The following is a 21,507-nucleotide window of genomic DNA, read 5'->3' on the forward strand; positions in this document are numbered from 1 at the left end:
CTACTTTATATGTGGGACACCTACCACAGCATGGCTTGCCAAGCGGTGCTATGTCTGCACCCGGGATCCAAACCAGCAAACCCTGGGCTGCCAAAGCGGAACGTGCGCATTTAACCGCTGAGCCACTGGGCCGGCCCAAAGAGACTTCAATTCTTGAAGTCTTAGTGATCAGCTGTGTGACAGGTAAGTGGCCTCATCTCTCTGCGTCTTGTCCTAGCTGCACACTGAGGGGCTCGTTCAGTCAGCGAGTATTCAGACGCTGTGCCTGTGCTAGGCCTGGGCTACAATGATGAACGGAAACAGAGGGAGCAATCCTGCGATTGGATAAATGGAGAACTGCCACCGTGACAAGGCTGCAAGGGAGAGGTCACAGGGCTGGCAGAGGGGGTCTGACCAGTTGAGCCGTAATTTGAGGGACCAGGTGAAGGGAAGTGGGGATCTCTTTGCTGGAGCGAGAACTGCATGTACAGCCTGAGGACTGTGCTGAGGAGAGGCGGGCCAGGTCATGCGGTGCCTTGTAGGCCCAGCACAGAGTGCGCTTTACCCAAAAGGTAACAGGAGCCATTGAAGGATTTTAAGCAAGAGCATGACATGGTCAGATTTGCATTTTGAAAAGATCGCCTTGGCCAGCAGTGGCAAACAGATAGACTGGAGGGGAAGAGGGGGCGGTCATGGAGGCGGAGATTCATTAGAAGGCTGCTGCCTGGAGTGAGGTGGTGATAAAGGGGAGAGAAGAGGTGAACTGGGAAGATGTTTAAGTGGTGTGCTCGCAGGCCTTGGTGACGATGTGGGGGTACAGGAGAGAAGGGTGTCACCAAGTGATCTGTACGGGATCTGACTCTGCCCATCTCTGATGTGGCTCTGCCCCCACCCTGGGCACGAGGCCCTCTGCCTCGCTAAGTAACCACACCTGCTCGTCTTTGTTGCCCAGAGCCTGGCACAGTGCCGTGCACACAGAGGCCTTAACACGTGCCAAGGAGCTGGAGGGGTAGCGGGGCTGATGGAGGCCTGTGCTCCAGCATCGGGAGGGCCTTTGCAGGGTGCTTACTTGGTACCCTGTGCCCTGCTGAGCACCCCCTGTGGATGAGCTCATGGTGTGTTCCCAAGAAGGCTGAAGAAGAAAGAATATGCCTAGTATGTGTCAAGCTCCTTTTGTAATATCTCATTTAATCCTGTTTTCCAGTGAGGAAACTAAGACTTCGAGAGTTTAAGTAATTTACTCAAGATCATACAGTAAGTAGTGATGGTCCGAGATTTCAGCCAAGTGCATCTGACTCCAGAGCCGGCACTCTTAACTGTGCCCTAAACTGTCTCCCTTAGTCCCGTGGACACACAGAGGGGAGTAACTAAGGAACGGGAACAGCATATGCAAAGGCCTAGTGGTGTGAAGAAGTGAGTGCGTCAGTGCTGCTCAAGCACAAGGTGCAGCATTAGGAGAGGAGGGCCAGAGATGAGCACAAAGTGAGCGTGGTGGGTGGATAGCTCTCAGGCTTAGTGGTATGGCCCAGTGCCCATGCTTTGGAGGCTGCCACACATGCGTGCCTTCTTCAGCCTGAGCAATCTCTTAATTACTCGTCACTTTAGGGCTATGGGAAAATTCCATCTGATAAGAGGATTCTGATGCTAAAAACGGGCATATAAACAAAAAGTTTGAAAGCACTGTACAGGGTTGAGAAGCCAGTGGCATTTTGGATGGAGGACGGAGGTGACTATATTTGCATGGTAAAAGCCTTGCTCTGGCTGCCAGTGTGGAGAGTGGAATGGGAGCAGGCAAGGCGGGGCCCAGCCAGGAGGTTACTACAGTTAATTTGGACTAAAAGGAGTCAGGCTTCAGAGGTTTTCCTGAGAAGGAATTAACCAAAAGGCGGGGTGGGGAGGGTCGCAACAATGGGGCTGAGTTTTGAGGACACAGGAGGAGCCATCTGGGACCAGGAAGCCATCCTGTGGAGGGTGGCCTATGCCTGCATGAGGTGAGGCAGGGAGGGGGCGGGCGGAGCTGGACTGAGCTCTCCTAATTATGGGTAGTTAGAAAAGGCTTCTAGAGTCACTCAGAGTAGCCCTTTATTTTCCAGGTAAGAACACTGGGTTCCAAAGGGGTAATGTGACCCATTTGGAGTCATTGAGCAGGCCAGGACTCAGACCTGTGCTCTTGGTCCATAGTCCATCCTTCTCATGGCCTCCAAGGCCCCTTCTCTGGCCCCTTCTCTTCCTGGGGCGTGGGCTCTCCCCCTCAGGGGTGGGTGGTGTAGAAGGCAGCAGGCAGGGGCCAAGCTCAGGGGCCTGCCACTGCCATGTTCACTGGAACCTCTCCTGGCCAGCTGTGACCCAGAACTGGATCTTTACCTGGACCCCGGGCTCTCCCTCTACAAAGTGCATGGAGAAGTCCGCCAGCACCGTCTGGGTGACGCCCTCGACAGAGATGCCCTCTGGGTAGCGCCTCAGCAAGGATGATTTGCCCACAGTCGCATCTCCTAGAAGGATGATGTGAACTGGTACTTCCAGAGAGCGAAGGTGGGACGATGCAGGAGGCCAGTGGAGAGAAGGAACCAGACCAGAGCTGAGGCACAAAGCACGTGGCCCTGGGCTGGTTCAGATGCACGGCAAGAGAACTGAAGCAGAACCCCAAGACGATCAGGGGCTTCCAGGTCTGGGCTCCCCAGCACATGCCCAGACCCAGGCTTAGTGAAGCTTCCGCCACACCTCTGCAAGGACATGTCACAGAGTGCCATTTGAAACCACCTTGCAGAGCTAGGTCCCATCAAAACAGAAGCAGGGCTTCCCCAAAATAGAGGCCCTGGTCCCATATCCCTCCTGCGTGTTCCCCAGGTGGTAGCTTGAAAGACCATGGGGAGCAGGCCATAGCCCCCATATGCTAGGACGTCCCTTCTTCCTCTCTGCTGGCCTGAGTCCCAGCCCTGGGCCTGTACCTGCAGGAATGAGGGTTGTGCAGTGCAGAGCTTGCCCTTCCCAACTGAGACTTCACAGGAGTTGTCCCAGCCAGGGGCTCTGGAAAGATCCACACCTGTCAACAAGAGCTGGAGCCCCGGTTCCCTGCCAGAGCCAGGATCCTGAATAAACATTCATACAGCGAGGGGGAAAAGCCACACAAGATGGGCCATTCCTGTTGATATTTGTTGAAGCTGAGTTACGGATACAAGGAGTTCTTTGTACTATTTTATACTTTATACCAGCTGCTTTAGTTTTGGTATGTTTGAAAATTTCCGTAATATATTTTATTTTTTGGTGAGGAAGATTGGCCCTGAGCTAACATCTGTTCCAATCCTCCTTTTTGCTGAGGAAGACTGTCCCTGAGCTAACATCTGTGCCAATCTTCCTCTATTTTGTATGTGGGACCCCACCAAAGCATGGCTTGATGAGCGGTGTTTATGTCCATACCTAGGATCCAAACCCGTGAACCCCAGGCCACCAAAGCAGAGGGTGCAAACTTAACCACTACACCACCAGGCTGGCCACCCCCCCATAGTAGTTTTAAAAAGCCCAGTGTTCCCTTGCCCAAGGCACCCTCCCGAAGAGAATCAGCCCTGGCCTTGAAGAGCTACAGTGTAGTGGGGCAAAAAGATAAAGAGAACACAGCCTGAAATCTCCAAAGAAGAGAGCCACTCATGTGCCTAAAGGCTCAGAGAAGGAACTGATATATTAGGTTGGGCCGAGCCTTGAAGGATGAACAGAAGTTTTTTTTTTTTGGTGAGGAAGATTTGCCCTGAGCTAACATCCATTGCCAATCTTCCTCTTTTTTTGTTGGAGGAAGATTAGCCCTGAGCTAACACCTGTGCCAATCTTCCTCTACTTTGTATGTGAGTCACTGCCACAGCATGGCTGATGAATGGTGTAGGTCTGCACCCGGGATCCAAACCCACAATCCCGGGCCACTGAAGCAGAGCACACGGAACTTAACCCTTGTGCTATGGGGCCAGCCCGGAAAGATGAACAGAATTTTGACAGAGATGGAGGAAGGATGTTCCAGGTAAAGGAACAACACATGAAAGACACAAAGGGGGCTTGTTAGCAGAAGGAACTTAACGCTTATTGGGCACTTAACACACGTCATATTTAATCCTCTAGCAAGCCTGTGAGGTGGGAATCACTCTTTTGAGGAAGATTAGCCCTGAGCTAACATCTGCCGCCAATCCTCCTCTTTTTGCTGAGGAAGACTGCCCTGAGATAACATCCGTGCCCATCTTCCTCCACTTTATATGTGGGACACCTGCCACAGCGTGGCTTGATAAGCAGTGCGTAGATCTGCACCCAGGATCCGAATCAGTGAACCCCAGGCCGCTGAAGCAGAGCATGCGAACTTAACTGCTACACCACCCAGCCGGCCCTGGGAATCACTCTTATTTTACCATGAAGAGACCGCGGCTCAGACATAGAGCACAGAGGCTGGGTTCCTACCCAGACGCCTGCAGTTCCAGCCTGTGCCTGGTGAACAGGATGGGTCTTCCCTCTTCACCCACTGCCCCCAGAGCAGGCAGAATCTTCAGACAGGGTCCCATGGTGGCAGACTTTGGCTCTGTTCCTTCTAAAAGGCAAACGGGATAGATTCAGGCCTGGATTGCAAGGTTTTCAGGCTGAGGGTACAGCTCATGGAAAGCCCTAGAGGGGCTGGCCTGGTGGCATAGTGGTTAAGTTCGCACGCTCCACTTCAGCAGCCCAGGATTCACAGGTTTGGATCCTGGGCGTGGACCTAGGACCACTCATCAAGCCATACTATGGCGGCATCCCACAACAAAATAGAGGAAGATCGGCATAGATGTTAGCTCAGTGACAATCTTCCTCACCAGAAAAAAAAAAAAAGGGTCTAGAGGCCAAGGAGCCTGTTCTGTTGAAGCTGCTGTGGCTGGAGGGTTTGGCCAGGGTGCTGCCTTGGAGAGGGAGCTTTGCTTGCTCAGAATAGCCTAGGGATAAACCCAAAGGGAAGATTCTAGAACTTCACCCTTAATAAGAAAGCAGAGCCCATTCCATATCTCCAGAAGGAGGTCAGGACCTTTAAGAACTTTGTTAGTGTCTGGAAATCCTTGTTATTTCCCCAAAGTGGTTACTTTGGTAGTCTCTGTTCCGTTACAGTGATTAATAGCAAAACCCTCAGGGGAACGAGGAGGGGACTCCATTTCGGGAATTCCCACCGTGTGACAAGCACTGCCTTTGATTTCTCCTCTGATCCTTTCTAAAACCCCGTGAGGTAGATATTTTTATCCCCATTTTACAGATGAGTCCACTGAGGCTTAGGATGATGACGCCCAGGGTTCCACAGTTATACATAGTGGAGCTGGGATTCAAATCAGGTGTGACTGCCAAGCCTGCCCTAATTTTGGCAGCCGGGATAATGTGATGGTTAAGAGGAGGTGATATCACAGGGAGGAGAGAGAGGGCTGGGGCCGTCCAGGCAAAGGAAACAGCACGTGCAATGCCCAGGCCTGCAAGTGGTTCAGAATCTGGCGGGGCAAAGCGGGTGGAGATGCAGCAGGCACCAGATCAGGAAAGGCCTGGACCAGGGTCAGGGGACAGGTTTGGATTTTATCCAGTGGGTGATGGGGAGCCGGAGAAGGATTCCAGGAGGGGAGCAGCCAGGTCCAATCTACTTTAAAAAGATCCCTCTGGGGCAATGTGGATGCTGAATCACACAGGCCACCCTAGAGACCTGAGACCCTCAAGATCTACACTGGAGACCAGGGGGCCTGAACTGTGACAGCAATGGCAAACTGGGTGCGGGGCCTGCTCCCAGGAGAGAAGGCCTGCAAATGAACAGTGGTGGGAGGTGGGGCTCAGCTCTCAGGTGGGCCTGCCCCTCTCGGCCTCCTCCCTCTCTCCACTGCTGTCCTCTGCCTTTCCTCTAGCCAGCGGGCTCGGGGCTGGGCAGGGCTGCATCCGTCCAGAATCACACCCATCAAAGCCACGTAGAGTCTCGAGAGGTTTTGCCACACCCAGGGGGCTTGTGACGGGGGTGCTCAGAGCCCTGAGGCAAGGTAGGACCTTCCAGGCCCGGCCCAAGGCAGTGGACGAGGCTAGTGGAGCACTACGCTGCCCTGGGTTCACAGATTCAGCCACACCAGTTTCCTGCCCCGACGTTAGGTCCCTGTCTGTGAAACGGACAAGATGAGCCAAAGTCACAGGGTTGCTGCGGGGTTAATAAGCCATTAGCAAAAGACATAGCTCACAGTGCATGAGCCATATGTGGCCATAATAGCGCGTTTAATCCTCACAACAGCCCTGTGAGACAGAAACTGTGCTTATCCCTGCTTCACAGATGGGAAACTGAGGCTGTGAGGGTCAGGGAGATGTGTGACTCCAGCCTGCTGAACATTCCTCAAGGGAGGCAACTGGGGACGATGGGCACTGTCTCTCCCCTGGAGGTGGACCCTGTCCTGGGTGGGCCAGCGCTTCGGGCTGGTCCTCCAATGCCCCGCCAGGATCCCGAGCGGGGAGGGTCAGCTTTTTCTTCCTCTCTTTTTTCCAGGGATTTGGGGATTTGCTTTGAGCACCCGACGGCCAAAGCCCCACCTCCCTCCCCAGGACCAGCCGCTTATCTCCCAAACAAGCCTCACTGTAGACTTTTACTACGGGGAAGCTCCACGAGATCAGAAGCCACAAGCCCAGTTGCAGGTCACTCCCTGCTTCTTCACTTCACTGTAGCTGCTCAGATCTCCAGTAAATTCCTACAAAGAGCCCGGCTCTTCCTTGCCTCGGGGCTCCCCCTTTACTTACTGGCTTCACTTAAGCTCTCTGGGCCTCAGTCTCCACATCAGTAAAATGGAGTCATAAGCGTACCTGGTACCTACCTTGTTAACAAGGAGGGCTCCATCAGTGCTGGCCGCTCTTCCTTCTGCCTGAGTCTCTGCTCTTAGCTTGGCTCCTCCTCCTCCTCCGGGTCTCAGCTCAAAGGTCATCTCCTCAGAGAGGCCCTCCATGACCACAAGCTCTAAAGGAGCCCCTGTCACTCTCAGTCCCATCCCTGGGACCTGTGGTCTTTACAGCACTTACAAACGAGAAACCATTTCATTCACTTACTGCCTCGTTTTTTCTCTCTTCCACTATAATGTCAGCCCCAGGAGGGGTTTCCTGTCATGTTCACGGATGTATTTCCAGAGCCCAGAACAGAGGAGATGCTCCTTAGAAAGATCTGCTGAAGGAACGGTCATGTGCTCTAGAGATCACTTCCCTCTCCTGACCCAGGCTTTCCCCTGTGTGACACGAGCATGATCGTGCTGACCTTGCAAGACTGTCATAAGGCTGAGTGATGCTGTTTTAAAAGGAGGAGGCAGTCCACGCACAGGGAGACCCACCCGGCCCAGGCCCCGTGGGGAGGAAGCTAAGAAACTCACCCTGATTGAAAACCTCCCAAGAACCTAGGAAGGAGGGATTATCAGTCACATGTTACTGAGAAGGAATCTGGACTCAAGGAGGTGGACTGTACCGGCTCCAGGTCCCAAAGTGAGTTAAGTGGGTGCACTCTTTTTGCTGTGGCAGCTGCCCATGCCCTTCTCATGCCCACTGGCACAATGACACCCCCAAGACACACCCTCTACACTTGTTGAGATTCTTCCCAACATAAACCCCATTTCCTCCATGAAGCCTGCCCTGATTGCTCCAGGACATTCTCTGCCTAGCAGTTTCTGTTGCAAGGCAGACTGAGTTGGAGGTTGGTGTGCAGACATGAGAAGATTCTTGAACTCAGTACCTGCTTCGGGGAGGAAAGGAAGGAAGCAGGATTGAGCAGAGGAAGAACTTAGCTGTGATGTTGCAACAGTGGCCTCCCAGAGAGAGTGATGAAGCTGGGTTTGACCTTCAGAGTTGTCCAGTGTTGGGACAAGAGGGCTGGGCCTTTGAGCAGCCTCCCCCCTTAGAGTGACATTGCATGGTGGCTGCCCCTGAGGGGTGGGCAGATCCCAGAAAGTGCGGCAAGCTGAGGTCCCTCATTGGGCAGCACTCCCAGCAGCCAGGGTGGCGAGGCTATAGGTTGGATCTTCAGCCCCGAAAGGGGATCTTGGTGGCTAATCCCAGTGTCCACTGGGTGCCCAACTTTGGAGCTGCTCATTCATGTTCATCCCAGATCCAGATCCAGCCCCTGGCCTTGGAGGAGGGGCTTGGGCAGCAACCCTGGGTTTGAGGCCACACTTTAAGACTCATCCAAGGGGCTGGCCTGGTAGCATAGTGGTTAAGTTCATGCACTCTGCTTCGGTGGCCTGGAGTTCACTGGTTCAGATCCCAGGCACGGACCTAGCACCGCTCATCAAGCCATGCTGTGGCAGGACTCCCACATATAAAATAGAGGAAGATAGGCACAGATGTTACTCAGGGCCAATCTTCCTCAGCGAAAAGGACTAGTTAGCTCAGGACTAATCTTCCTCACCAAGAAATTTTTACAAAAAGACTCCTCCAAGCCTGAGGACGTAAGGAGGCTGCGAGGCGGGCTCTCCCAGAAATGCCCTGCACCCATCCTCACCTGTGCAGCGGCGTCCAGACGCTGAGCATCTCGGCGTCCGAGCCCAGGGATGCTGCCAGAAATGGTCACGGCCCGGCCAAGAGAGAATGGTGATGACAGCTCTTGTCATTCGATTCTCACTGAGTGGCATGCTCTGGCTGAGCATATCCCATCCATTATCTCATTCATGCCCGCACCTCCCTGAGAGGTGGGGTCTTTTATGAGCCCCAGGGACAAACAGGAAACAGGGTCAAAGACAGGAAGGTCTGGCCTTAGACCCTTCTGGTAGAGAGTGGCTGAGCTCCGGAGACCTCAAAACCCAGGAAGCATGACTTTGCCAGGAGACTTTATATTAACCCTTTGGATACATTCTTCCATTTGCCCTCCAGAGGGACACTAACTCTCCCTCCCGCCAGCTCCTCGGAGGCCAGCACCACTTTAACCGGTTCCCTCCCAGAGTCAACAGTGGCATGGGCCTGGGTGCTGCTTCCTGCTGGTGGACCTGGCGATTTGGGTCTTGTGGATAAGTCGGACACCCCCCCAGTCCTCCTCCAGCTTGATGTCCCCCTGCTGCAGGGCCTGCTGGATGGCATCAGCAAGGGTGTCAAAAGCCAGATCCACGTTGCAGTTATTTTTGGCTGAGGTCTCCAGGAAGGCCATGCCCAGGGAGGTGGCCAGTTCCTCTGCCTCCTGAGCCGAGACACAGCGGGTGCTCTGCAGGTCACTCTTGTGGCCAACCAGCAGGAAGATGGCCTTGTCGGGGCCACGAGTGGCCATGACCTCCTGGTGCCAGTCTGGGATGTGTTCAAAGGACTTCCTGTTTGTCACATCAAAGACCAGCAGGACACCCACCACGTTCCGGTAGAAGGACCTGGTGATGCACCTGGTGGGGTTGAAGAGTGCATTGGAAGAGGCTGATGCCTTCCAGACACCCCCAGAAGCAGGACCCCCATCCCCTGACTGCCTCATCCCCCCAGATAGCTCATTTCACACTGTCCTGTGCTTTTGTTCCCCGTATTCGGTGTCTGTGTCTGTCCCACAAGACTGCGTCCTCCCCAGTTAGGGAGCGGGTGTGATTCACACACCCTCCTGCCCATTCCTCCGCTCCCTCTCCTGAAGCCTGATGTTTTCCTGAAACAAAGCTGGTCTTTGTTTCGCATTCTTTGCCTGGCAAACTCCTCCGCATCCTTCAAGGCCAACATCCATCTCTCTTCCTTTTCTGTCTCTGGGACGCCTCCCTTTCTCTGCCTCTGTGGGCTCTCTCAGCATTCATCCCTCCAGCTTTCAACGTCCAAATCTTCCCACCCCTCCCCCCGAGGCCTGGAGGTCCCTCTAGGGCGGCACCAGGTCTCAGGGTCCTGCTCAGGGCCTTGGCTCCCCCAGCCGTAGTTGGAGGATGACTGTCTCAGAGTGAAGGACCAGAGACCCAGGGCAGGGACCCCTAGAGCTCTCCTTGGGCCTCTGAGGTTGACTCTTCTGAGGGACCCCCTGGCCGGGAGGACGGGCATCGACGCCCTCAGTCGGGCCCACCCCCCGGCCCACGGCCCCGCACCTGTAGCGCTCGTGGCCCGCCGTGTCCCAGAGCTGCAGCTTGACGCGCGGCCCGGCCGGCAGCTGCAGCGCGCGGCTGTAGAACTCGACGCCCACCGTGGGCGGCTCCGCCTCGGGCTCGGGCTCCGGCTGCGGGGCCCCGGGCGCGCCCGCCACGTAGCGCCGCAGCAGCGACGTCTTGCCCACGGCCGCGTCCCCCAGCAGCGCGATCCGGAACTGGTAGAGGCAGCCCCCAGCCTCCATGGCCCGCGGCTCGCCTCCCGGCCGCCCGCCCCGGGCCCCGCCCCGGGCCCTCCCCCGCGCCAGGCCACTGAGCGGTCACCGCGGCGCGGGGGACAGTGGAGCAGAGGGCGCCCCGGGCCCGAGGATGCTGGCCAAGTCGCTTCCTCTGAGCCTCAGTTTTCTTCTCTGTAAAACAGGGATAACGATGACCCCTGCTTCAGAGGACAGAGAGACGCCCGAGACACCCGGGAGGAGGGTTGGGGAGGCTCGGGAACGAGAGCATCCGCTTCACTGGCTCACTCGCTGGGATGGTGTCTCTCTCCAGGCCCCTCTCCTCTTAATTCCCCAGGTGGGCCCCTGCTCAGGGACCTGGCGACGCCACTCCAGAAAGCTGACGGTATAGAGATGCTCCCTCCCCACCCAGCTGCCCTTTTCCCGGAGCCCGTTTGCCCTGGCCTGGGGCCTCCTTTTCAACGTTCAGGGTCCATGTTCAACAGCCCCCACGGCTTCCTCCCGGGGCCCAGACAGGGACTTGGACACTTGGGGGAGGAGGCAGGACAGACAGACTCCTGAGATTCCAGAGGGAGTGCAGTTGGCCTGTGGACTGGACAGCTGGAATTTATGAGGCCGGGTGGTCAGTCCCTTATGCTTTGGGGGCAGCAACCCTTTGAGAGGGTCATAGTGGGCCCATTTTAGAACTGAGGAGACTGAGGCTCAGCTGTGGGGTTTGTCTCAGGTCACACAGCAGAGCTGGGACTTACGCTGGGGTTTATCTCACTCTTCATTACCCCCTTGAGGCCACAGAAGAGGCCTGTAAATCAAATCACAAGAGGACCAAGTCTCGGTGGTCAGGACCCACTTGGGTTAGGGGCAAGGGCAAGGGAGGCACCTTTGCTTCTAAGATCCACTCCACCCTTGCCAGTCTGGCCTCCGGAGACGCAGGGCATCAAGGCTGGCGTTCTGGCTGGTCCCAAACAGCTCATCTATTAGTTTAATCCCACTATGCCACTCTGGGTAGATTTTACCAGGTTAACTTGTTTTGGCAAATTGGAGGAGGGGGTAACCCTCACTGTCACAAACCATCACAACATCACATTTCCTCCCCACACAACCTTGTGAGTAGGTGTTGTTATTCTGCTAATTTCTTTTTTTATTCTTGGAAGATTGGCGCTGAGCTAACATCTGTTGCCAATCTTCCTTTTTTTGCTTGAGGAAAATTGTCGCCAAGCTGTCATCCGTGCCAATCTTCCTTTACTTTATGTGGGACGCTGCCACAGCGTGGCTTGATGAGCCATGCTAGGTCAGCACCTGGGATTCGGGTGCAAATCCTGGGCCGCTGAAGTGGAATACTTGATCTTAACCACTATGCCACCGGGCCAGCCCCTATTGTGCCAATTTTTACAGAAAAGTTAAACCAGCCCAAGGTCACTGAGCAGGGAAAACTGAGACTAGCTCCCAAGTCCATCCAAGGCCAAAGCCTTGTTTGCTATTTCTGTTTCCGGCCAGACAGGTTGGGGATCTGGGAAGGGCCAGTTTTCTTCTGGCTAACTCGAAATAAAACAGTGAGAAGCCATTTTGTCAGGTCTCCAGGTAATCGCGGCGACTAGTCACCTGCATGGTAGAGCCTGAAGGGGTCCAAGTCTCTGCTCGCCCCCCACCTCCAGGAGTAGGAGAGACCAGGAACCACGAGGAGCCTCCAGAAGGGTGTGTGTGTTGGGGAGGAATCTCTCTGCCAGCTCTGCCCGAACCACTCCCACCTGCCCCACGGATTCCTCCGTCGGGATGGTCTCCTCGCCTTGCTCGGTTCAGCTGAATAAATACTTTTTGCATGAGGCCCGTGTGGATGCCCCCAGCCCCTACTTTACCTCCCGCTGGTACTCTGAGCTCTACACGTGCTGGGCATCTCTCCTCTTCCCAGCCCTCTGCCAGGAACACTCCTCTTTTGCTCTTTACACCCCTACTTCGGGCCTCAGGAAGCCCCTCACTGACTGGCCAATGAGGTCACATGCCCTTTTGTCCACTGTGATGTCTCCCTGCTAGGCTCAAGCCCCTGGAGGGCAGGGACCAACGGTTGTATCCTCAGCGCTTGGCACAAAGTAGGAACTCAATATTTATGATTGAATGAATGAATGAAAGTGAATAAGTGCCATTCATTCATTCGCTCATTATTCATTCAAATACGATAGACCTAGACTCAGGCAGCTGCAAGGACAGAGAAGGACTCTTGGAGGAGGTGATGCTCAAGCAGGGTCTCCAAGGATAAGTGGGAGCTGGGAGGTCAGGGAGGAAGGGCGCTGCAGGCAGCGGTGGCTGGGCAAAGGCAGAGAGGCATGAAACAGCTTGAAATGCAGTCTGAACCCAGCCTTCCCAGAAGCCTCTGTGGTTAGCGCATGTGGGCAGTGTGCACTGTCAGCATCTGACTCCTTGAACTTCCTCTCCTGGATGCTCCTGCTGTGGGCTGGGGTCATGTGTCTGCCTCCGACTGCACCTGGCAGCCAAATCCAGATGTCAGCTGACCTTGCCATAGACTCACTACGTGACCCTGGGGAAGAAGTCATTTCTCCTCTCCAACCCTACTTCCTGGTCTGCCAAGTGAGGTGAATCATGGCGCCCACTTCACAGGGTAGTTCTGGAAGAACTGTGTAACACAGCAGGCAAGGTTATGCACCTTTTGCATTAGACAGATCTGGGTTTTAGTTCCAAGTGCCACTTACTAGCTATGTGGCCTTGGCCAGGGCTTATTCATTAATTAATTCATTCACTTACTAATTATTTCAATAAATGCTGCCTATCTCTGACACACCAGGCACTTATATAGCTTGGCAAGCCATGCTGTGGTAGGCGTCCCACATATAAAGTAGAGGAAGATGGGCATGGATGTTAGCTCAGGGCCAGTCTTCCTCAGCAAAAAAAAAAAAAAAAAAAAAAAGGTAAGAAGAAAAGACACAATTCCTGTTCTTGGGGAGCTCACATTGTAATGAGGAAGACAGAAAATGAATACATATATAATGTGATGCCAGGGGGCAAGAAGTGCTATAGGGGCTGGCCCCATGGCCAAGTGGTTAAGTTTGCAAGCTTCGGCAGCCCAGGGTTTCACCAGTTCGGATCCTGGGTGCAGACATGGCACCGCTCATCAAGCCGTGCTGAGGTGGCATCCCACATGCCACAACTAGAAGGACCCACAACTAAAAAAATATACAATTATGTACTGGGGGGGCTTTGGGGAGAAGAAGAAGAAAAAAAGAAGATTGGCAACAAACGTTGGCTCAGGTATGAATCTTAAAAATTTTTTTCTTGTTTACTTTTTTGTTACATCTTTATTGTGGTATAATTGACACACAATAAACTGCACATATTAAAAATGTACAATATGATGAGTTTTGACATGTGTACACACATGAAACCATTACCACAATCAAGATAATGAACATCTATCACCCCCAAAAGTTTCCCCATGTCCTTTTTTGATTCTTCTCTCCTGACCTCCCCCTCCCAGGCAACCACTAATCTTTCCACCACAGGAGATTAGTTTATATTTTCCAGAAATGAAATCATACAGTATGCAGTCTTTGTCTGGTTTCCTTCACTCCACAGCATTAAGATTTCTCCATTTTGTTGCATGTATCAAGTTTGTTCCTTTTCATAACTGAGTAGTATTCCACTGTATGAATACACGGCAAGTTGTTTATCCAATCCCCTGTTGAAGGACATTGCGTGGTTTCCAGTCTGGCTATTACAAATAAATGTGCTATGAACATTCATGTTCAAGTCTTGGCATGGATGTATGCTTTCATTTCTCTCGGGAGATACTGCATAGTGCAATGTTGTCATACGGTGGGTGCATATTTTACTTTTTTAGAAACCGCCAAACTGTTTTCAAAAGTGGTTGTACCATTTTACAATTCTGAACACTGTATGAAGATTCCAGGGGCCAGCCTTGTGGCATAGTGGTTAAGTTCACACGCTCTGCTTTGGCAGCCCAGGGGTCAGAGGTTTGGATCTCGGGCACAGACCTACACACCACTCACCAAGCCACGCTGTGGCGGCATCCCACATACCAAATAGAGGAAGGCTGGCATAGATGTTAGCTCAGCGACAATCTTCCTCACCAAAAAATAAATAAATAAAAAACCCAGAAAGTTCCAGTTGCTCCACTTTCTTATCACTTGATATTGTCAACCTTTTTAATTTTTAGCCATTCCAATGAATTTGTAATGTTATCTCACTGTAGTTTTAATTTGCATTTCCCTAACGATTGATAATGTTGATCATCATTTCATGTATTTATTTGCCATCTGTTTATCTTCTTCAGTGAACTGTCTTTCAAATTTTATGCTCTTTTTTTTAATTGAGTGGTTTCACTTTTTATTGTTGACTTTTAAGAATTTTTATGTTCTAGATGCAAGTCCCTTGTTGGATATATGTTTTGCAAATATTTTCTCCCAGTTTGTCTCTTGCTTTTATTTTCTTAGCAATGTCATTTGAAAATCAAGAGTGGGGTCTGGCCCCATGGCCCAGTGGTTAAGTTCGCATGCTCCACTTCTGGCGGCCCAGGGTTTCACCGGTTCGAATCCTGGGTGTGGACACGGCGCCGCTCATCAAACCACACTGAAGCGGCATCCCACATGCCACAACTAGAAGGACCCACAACCAAAACTACACAACTATGTACTGGGGGGCTTTGGGGAGAAAAAGGAAAAATAAAATCTTTAAAAAAAAGAAAATCAAGAGTTTTTAATTTTATGAAATGTCACTTATTAATTCAACATTGTATTGGAAGTGCTAGCCAGTACTATACAACAAGAAAAAGAAATAAAAGGCATCTAGATTAGGAAGGAAGAAATAAATCTGTCTATTCACAGATGTGAAAAATCCTAAGGAACTTACAAAAAAGCCACTAGAACTAATAAGTGAACCATAAGAATGAAGTAGCAAGGCTGCAGGATGAAGTCAATATGCAAAAATTAACTCTATGTCTATACACTAGCAATGACCATTTGGAATTTGAAATTGACAAAAATAATACCACTTATAATAGCATCAAAAATATGAAAAACTTAGGAACAAATCTGACAAAAGATATTTAAGATGCAAGACCCGTACACTGAAAATTACAAAACGTTGTTGAGTGAAATTAAAAATCACTTAAATAATGAAGAGATATGCCATCCTCAAAGATGAGAAGACTCAATATTGTTAAGATGTGAATTCTCCTCAGATTCATCTATAGAATCAATGCAATACCAACCAAATCCCAGTAGGCTTTTTAAAAGATACAAATTAGGTGATACTAAAATTTATATGGAAATGCAAAGGATTCTGAATAGCTGAAACAATTTTGAAAAAGAACAAAGTTGGACGACTTACATTACCCTATTTCAAGACACTAAAAAGCTGCAGTAATCAAGACAGTGTAGTTTTGAGTATAGAAACAGACCTACACATGTGGTCAATTGATTTTTAACAAAGGGGACAAAGCAATTAGGCGGAAAAAGATAATCTTTTCCACAAATGAAGATGGAACAATTAGATAGCCATATGCAATAAACAAATAAACCTTGACTCGTACCTCACATCATACACAAAAATTAACTCAAAAAAGGGGCTGGCCCCGTGGCTGAGTGGTTAAGTTCGCGCGCTCTGCTGCAGGCGGCCCAGTGTTTCGTTGGTTCGAATCCTGGGCGTGGACATGGCACTGCTCATCAAGCCACGCTGAGGCGGCATCCCACATGCCACAACTAGAAGGACCCACAACGAAGAACATACAACTATGTACTGGGGGCTTTGGGGAGAAAAGGGAAACAAAAAAATCTTTAAAAAAAAATTAACTCAAAATGAATCATAGATCTAAATGCAAGAGCTATAACTATTAAACTTCTGGAAGAAAACAGGAGAAAATCTTAACGTCTTTGAGTTGGGCAAAGATCTTAAAAATAGGGCATAAAAAGCACAAACTACAAAAGAAATCAATCAATATATTGGACTTCATCAAAATTAAAAACGTTTGTTCTTTGACGTCCTGGCTGGTGTGTTGAGACCAGGCTGGAGGGGCCAATGGCAGAATCAGGGAGACTGCTGTGCTCTTGTGGGTCAGTGATAATGATGGCATCACTGGAGGTGATAAGAAGTGATCTGATTCTAGACGCATCTAAAGGTGGGGAACACAGGATTTGCTGACGGATTGGATGTGGGATGCTAAAGAGAGCAGCCCAGTGGCACTCCAAGGACTTACTGAGCAGGGGAAGAGCAGGTTGGCGGAGGAAAGGCTGTGTTCTGAGAGGCCTATTTATCAGACATCCGAGTGTCCAAGCCAAGGAAGCAGCAGGATGTAAGGTCTGGAGCTTAGGAGAAAAGCGGGGGTGGAGAAACAGATTTAGAAGTCATCAGAAAGTTTCTTACCTTCTCAGTCTGTCGCCTTCTCCATAAAATGGGAATAATAGCAGTGCCTGCTTTTTAAAGTGCATGTAAGGATAAACATTAATAAATAGATTAAGCACAGAGAGGAGCTTAGCTCCTGACACGTACCCTTTGCTTTTACACTGACACTTACTCATCCCGTGGACAAAACGTGCCCACGGCACAGTGATTATGCGCGTGGTCTCTGCGGCGGACTTCCAGATGCCAGCTCTTACCTCGCTCGCTAGCTGTGCGATCCATTCCTCAGTTTCCTTGTCTGTAAAAAGGGCATAATTATAATACCTAAATACAGGATTATTACGAAAACCAGCTGAGATAATCGAGCAGTTTAGTTAGTTAGCACTCGGTAAAGTTACTTATCTATTAGAAAAGAGTCAAGCTTTGAACAAAAACGCATTCATCTCCCGTGAGTAATCAATCGGCGCTTCCTCCCCGGGACCTCCCTCCAAGCGGACCGCACAGAGCCCCTCCTGAAACCGCCTCGGCGGCTGCCGCTCCGCACGCCCACGGCGGTCTGAGCGGAGCCCTCCTCAGCTCACAGAGCTAACTTCCCAACTTTGAAAGTCTTCTCAGACTGAACCCCAGAGAGCACGGCGGGTCTCATTCATCTGGGAGCCCAGCGCTCCGTGCACAATATTGAGTGAGTGCTGAACGGAGGGCGACGACCGTCTTCCGACCCTGAAGGCACCTTTTACGCGGTTCCTCCACCACCTGTGAAAGCAGCCCCGCGCGCGCGTCGGGCTGGGAACCGGACGCGCCTCCCGACGCCAGAAGGCGAATGGACTACAACTCCCAGCGGGCTGTGCGAAGCGCTGCTCCAATTGTCAGGCGCGCCGCGAGGGGCAGGGTCTATATAAACCCCCTGCCGATGCGCGAGCGTCCTTTCTCCTGGCCGCCGCGTTGTGGGTGTTTTTTCTTTTTGGGAGCCCGGCCTGCTGCCATGCAAACCTATCCCCCGCCGCACCCCGCTGTAGCCTCGCCGCCTCCAGCCCTGCCCTCGCCGGGGCTGCCTCCCGAGGCTGCGGGATGCTGAGCGTCACACGGGGAGCCGGGCCTGCCAGCCTGCTGGGGCCGAGGTGCGGGATCCACGTCGGCCACATGCGCAGTGAGAGTGGCCGGAACCCGCCAGGGTGACGCCCTTCTCCCGCCTCGGCCTGCGCGGCCCTGCGCCCCGGTGACGGGTGAGTAACGCGGCCGTGTGCGCTGCAGTGCTGAGCCTGACGTGGCTGGATTTGGGGGAGGCCGCGTGGTGGTGTCAGCCTGACCTTCGATTGAATCTATCTGTGACAGCTACCTGCTGGGTGACCTTGGGCGAGGGACTTCACCCAAATTATCTGGCTGCACAGCACACGTTAAGGAGGTCACCCTGGTGGATATAGGGACAAGATTTTTTGGAGGATGGGTTTAGAGTTATTCAGGTCCTATTTTGAATCCCAGTTTTATCACTCTCTGTAGTGATAGGCGACCTTCATTCAGAAACTTAATTGATCTAAACTTCATGTCTGTAAAATGGGGATGATAAAATGGTGCTGTGAAGATTAAATGAGACAAAACGCTGGCACATCGTAAAATGAAGTGGTAATGGGGCACTGTGGGATGTCTGTGTACTCTTTTTTGGTCTCCAGAATGTCCCGGTAGATGCACAGGATCTAGGTGAGTCTGAGGGCTGAAGAGCCCTTGGGGCTGTCGTGTGACCTGGATTGCCCTGTGGCCCTTATCGAAGCTGCAGCTGCTTCCACATAGCTGCTGTGGTCAAAAAGGAGCCCAAAGTGACAGTTTTCCTCGACGGTCGCCGTTCTGTTTGCTGTAACTGATCTGCAACATTTCAGGAAAAGACAGTTCCCCTTGTACTTGCCATTTCTCTGGTATAGACAGAGAGCTTTACTAGAATTGACGTTTCCAGAGGCCAGCAGAAATGTTCCGTTGGTGGGGTCTCGCATGTAGAGTTAACAGAATAAGGCCTTCGAGAAGTAGCGTGCCAAGGCCAAGACAGTATGGAGGCAGATGGGAATGGGTTGGATGTCTGTACTGGGAAAATCCAGCGGCAAGTCATTGCCCGCTTAAGGCATCAGTACCTGGACCAAAGATCAGTCAAACCTTTATGATTCTGAAGAGCAGATGAAGGGAACAATAAGATCACTGAGGACCACTGTTCCCACCCTAGCTGTGCCAGATGGAGACTGCAGGATGACTGAAGTTGCTTTCTGGTGAGTGAGGACTCTGGGGTCTTGACAGCGATGGAGCACAGCAGCCTCAGGACCAGGTAGGATTCTTGTGGAGACTTAATTTGGGAGCTACCTGGTGGGTCAGAACAGCATGTTTCCAAGGGCTGTGGCTGGTTGTAGCCATGGGATCTCCAACTGCATGCAAGAACAACCTGGAGAGACTTTGACAGCTCAGGTCACCATAATACCTGCAGCTGCCACTCGCCTTTCCTATAACACCTCAGGCCTGGGCTGGAAGCCTTCTCCCCGAGGCCAGGTGTTTGCGTTAACTTCCATGTATATGGGTATATTGGGTCAACTTTTTGGTTTAGAGCTTTCTCGCTTTTTTCTGCAGGTTGCTTCAAGTTTCCTGGCGGTATCTGATAATGAAGAATCTGAGGATGCCAGCTTGCTGCTATTGCTGTGCTTTAGAATAAGGTACAGTTAGATGTTGAGGTCAGCCTGCCCCTCCGGTTCCCTTTCCCATCAGATCTGAACTCTGGTCTTGGTGGTCGTAAAAGGAGGAAAAGTAATGCTGAAGCTGGCCTCACGGCGCTTGTAGTCTGCTATAGAGCATGTGGGCTAGTTTCACCCAAGGTTGAATTCTCTCTGAACTTATTTTCTTCTCCCATGGTAAAATGGGATAATTTGAGGTTTACAGGGAGGATGTATGTGAGGCCCTGGGAGGCTGGTGTGGTGACTGCTGTTGTTTCTCTATTTGGGAGGGGTTCATCAATGGCTTTCTTGTCTCTTGATGGTGTACCTTTTTTTAGAGTGTTACCGGGAAGCTGTGTTCATCTGTGATTGTGGATCCACAGAACTGGGTAAGTTAGTGACTACCTGAAGCTTTATCACAACTTCCTTGGAGTTTCAGGTAGTGCTTTACTGTCATGAGCCCTAAGCAGTGCAGTAAATAGATGTCACTCGGGTCTGTGTAAAAATCTTGGCGTTTTAATACATCATTTATATCTGGCCTTCCTTGTGTGCCATATTTGTTAGCTGCTCATGGCCAGAGAACAAAAGTAAATGTTTGCAGATTTGCCCACCGTCGAGGCCAAGAGCACGTCCTGCTGTGAGTAGAATGCAGCAGAGGGGACAGCCCTGCACTTTTGGCAGCAAGGGCTGGTTGCCGTGAACGTGCTGTAGTGGCTTGGGCTCATGCTCCCTTGTCTGGGGTGACCTCAAACCATGGAGTCTTTACCCCCCCCCCCCCCCCCCCCCCCGCAGGCAGAGTGGGAGATGGATTAGGTAGAAACAGTTCCATCTGGCTCAGGGTATTTTTTTTAGGGTGACTGGTCCAGGATGAAACCTAATCTGAATGGACATCTATGGATGATAGATGCGGATATGGGACTGAGACCAGCTTTTAGGAAAATGTCTGGGTGGCACTGATTAATTGGGGCAATACTAACACACTGGCTTATACTTCCTTTACAGGAGAGAAGTGGTACAAGAAGAGGCAAGCTAAGACAACAGGTTATTTTAGGTGGGAATGGTGACTTTTTTTTTTGTTTGCTAATGCTGGTACATGGCATATAATTGACCAATAAAAGACTATGAAAATATGTTTGTCAGTTTTCTTTCTTTTTTTTGAGGAAGATTAGCCCTGAGCTAACATCTGTGCCCATCTTCTCTACTTTATATGTGGGACACCTGCCACAGCATGGCTTGACAAGCAGTGTGTAGGTCTGACCGCACCCAGGATCCAAACCGGCGAGACCCTGGGCCACTGAAGCAGAACAGTGTGAACTTAACCACTGTGCCACTGGGTTGGCCCATTAATGTCTCTCACATTGTTGGTTTTTCTGTATCTAAATACTCCATTAGACCCAAGCTGAATTAGTCTTTTTTTTTTTCCTTCTCCCCAAAGCCTCCCCAGAACATAGTTGTATATTCTAGTTGTTCCTTCTGGTGGTGCCATGTGAGATACCACCTCATCATGGCTTGATAGTGGTGCTAGGTCTGGGTCCAGGATCTGAACAGGCAAAACCCCAGGCTGCCAAAGTGGAGTGTGTGAACCCTGAACACTTGGCCACTCGGCTGGCCCCTGAATTATAGTCTTAATCTCTTCATAAAAAAAGGCTGTCCTTTCAGGACAGTCTGATCAATTCCATAACTGCAATTACATGTATTTCTCCTTTGCTGAGTCTAGGATTGGTGCATCCTTAAGGATCTTTGAAGGTTTCTTGTGGCATAGGCAGTTTGCCTCAAGCTCTACCCACCTCCCCATTCCTCTAGCATAGAATGAGATCAGATGCAGATTTCTAGCATAGACCCAGACTTTTCAAGAGGGTCCTGGGTACTGGAGATGACAATATAAGTTGGAAAGTGGGATTTCCTGATTTGGAAAATAGAAATGTGTAGAAGGTTGGCATAGGTCTGGTTTAATACCAACTGACTTTCGTCAAGGTCATGTTATTTTTCTGAGCCACCATTTCTTAGATGTAAATAAATTCATACCTATTCAATGCATTTAGGTAATTAAGATCAACACCGGTGGGCCTGGCACAGAGATGGCACAGTAATGCCCCTCAACAGGCTTGTCCTTAAAACAGTCTAGGCCCTTGCAAACCTACATCTGGTCAGGGAGCAAGTGCCAAGTCTTGCGCCTTTTGGTCTAGATTTAGCTGACTCCACTTCCTGCTACACGCTGGGCCAGGCAACTTCCATCCT

General features: G+C 51.2%; 1 protein-coding gene, 1 long non-coding RNA gene and 4 other non-coding genes across 6 annotated transcripts; 5 read left to right on the forward strand and 1 right to left on the reverse strand.

Annotated features, from left to right (window-relative positions):
* Positions 1–8,786: 8,786 nt before the first annotated feature.
* Positions 8,787–10,234, reverse strand: RAB42 (RAB42, member RAS oncogene family). The gene is made up of 2 exons (XM_046663287.1): positions 9,993–10,234; positions 8,787–9,323 (listed from the first exon to the last, which is right to left on the reverse strand). The coding sequence occupies exons 1-2, from the start codon at positions 10,232–10,234 to the stop codon at positions 8,900–8,902; spliced, it is 666 nt and encodes a 221-aa protein (XP_046519243.1). The 3' UTR covers positions 8,787–8,899.
* Positions 10,235–17,520: 7,286 nt separating this feature from the next.
* On the forward strand, positions 17,521–20,399 carry LOC124239528 (uncharacterized). Its single transcript, XR_006888650.1, has 5 exons — positions 17,521–17,811; positions 18,795–18,893; positions 19,190–19,272; positions 19,608–19,658; positions 20,272–20,399. It is a non-coding gene; the product is annotated as an uncharacterized LOC124239528 (long non-coding RNA).
* On the forward strand, positions 18,337–18,471 carry LOC124240537 (small nucleolar RNA SNORA16B/SNORA16A family). The gene has a single exon (XR_006888925.1). It is a non-coding gene; the product is annotated as a small nucleolar RNA SNORA16B/SNORA16A family (small nucleolar RNA).
* On the forward strand, positions 18,943–19,073 carry LOC124240546 (small nucleolar RNA SNORA44). Its single transcript, XR_006888933.1, has one exon. It is a non-coding gene; the product is annotated as a small nucleolar RNA SNORA44 (small nucleolar RNA).
* Positions 19,300–19,432, forward strand: LOC124240548 (small nucleolar RNA SNORA61). The gene has a single exon (XR_006888935.1). It is a non-coding gene; the product is annotated as a small nucleolar RNA SNORA61 (small nucleolar RNA).
* LOC124240497 (small nucleolar RNA SNORD99) lies at positions 20,126–20,199 on the forward strand. The gene has a single exon (XR_006888891.1). It is a non-coding gene; the product is annotated as a small nucleolar RNA SNORD99 (small nucleolar RNA).
* Positions 20,400–21,507: the final 1,108 nt, after the last annotated feature.

Source organism: Equus quagga, chromosome 5 (assembly GCF_021613505.1).
Source record: "Equus quagga isolate Etosha38 chromosome 5, UCLA_HA_Equagga_1.0, whole genome shotgun sequence".
Taxonomy (NCBI): Eukaryota; Metazoa; Chordata; class Mammalia; order Perissodactyla; family Equidae; genus Equus; species Equus quagga.

Coding starts and splice junctions, on each gene's coding strand:
- RAB42 (XM_046663287.1), bottom strand. CDS start 10,234: ATGGAGGCTGGGGGCTGCCTCTACCAGTTCCGGATCGCGCTGCTGGGG. Junction 9,324..9,992: donor GCGGGCCACGAGCGCTACAG/GTGCGGGGCCGT, acceptor CAACCCCACCAG/GTGCATCACCAGGTCCTTCT.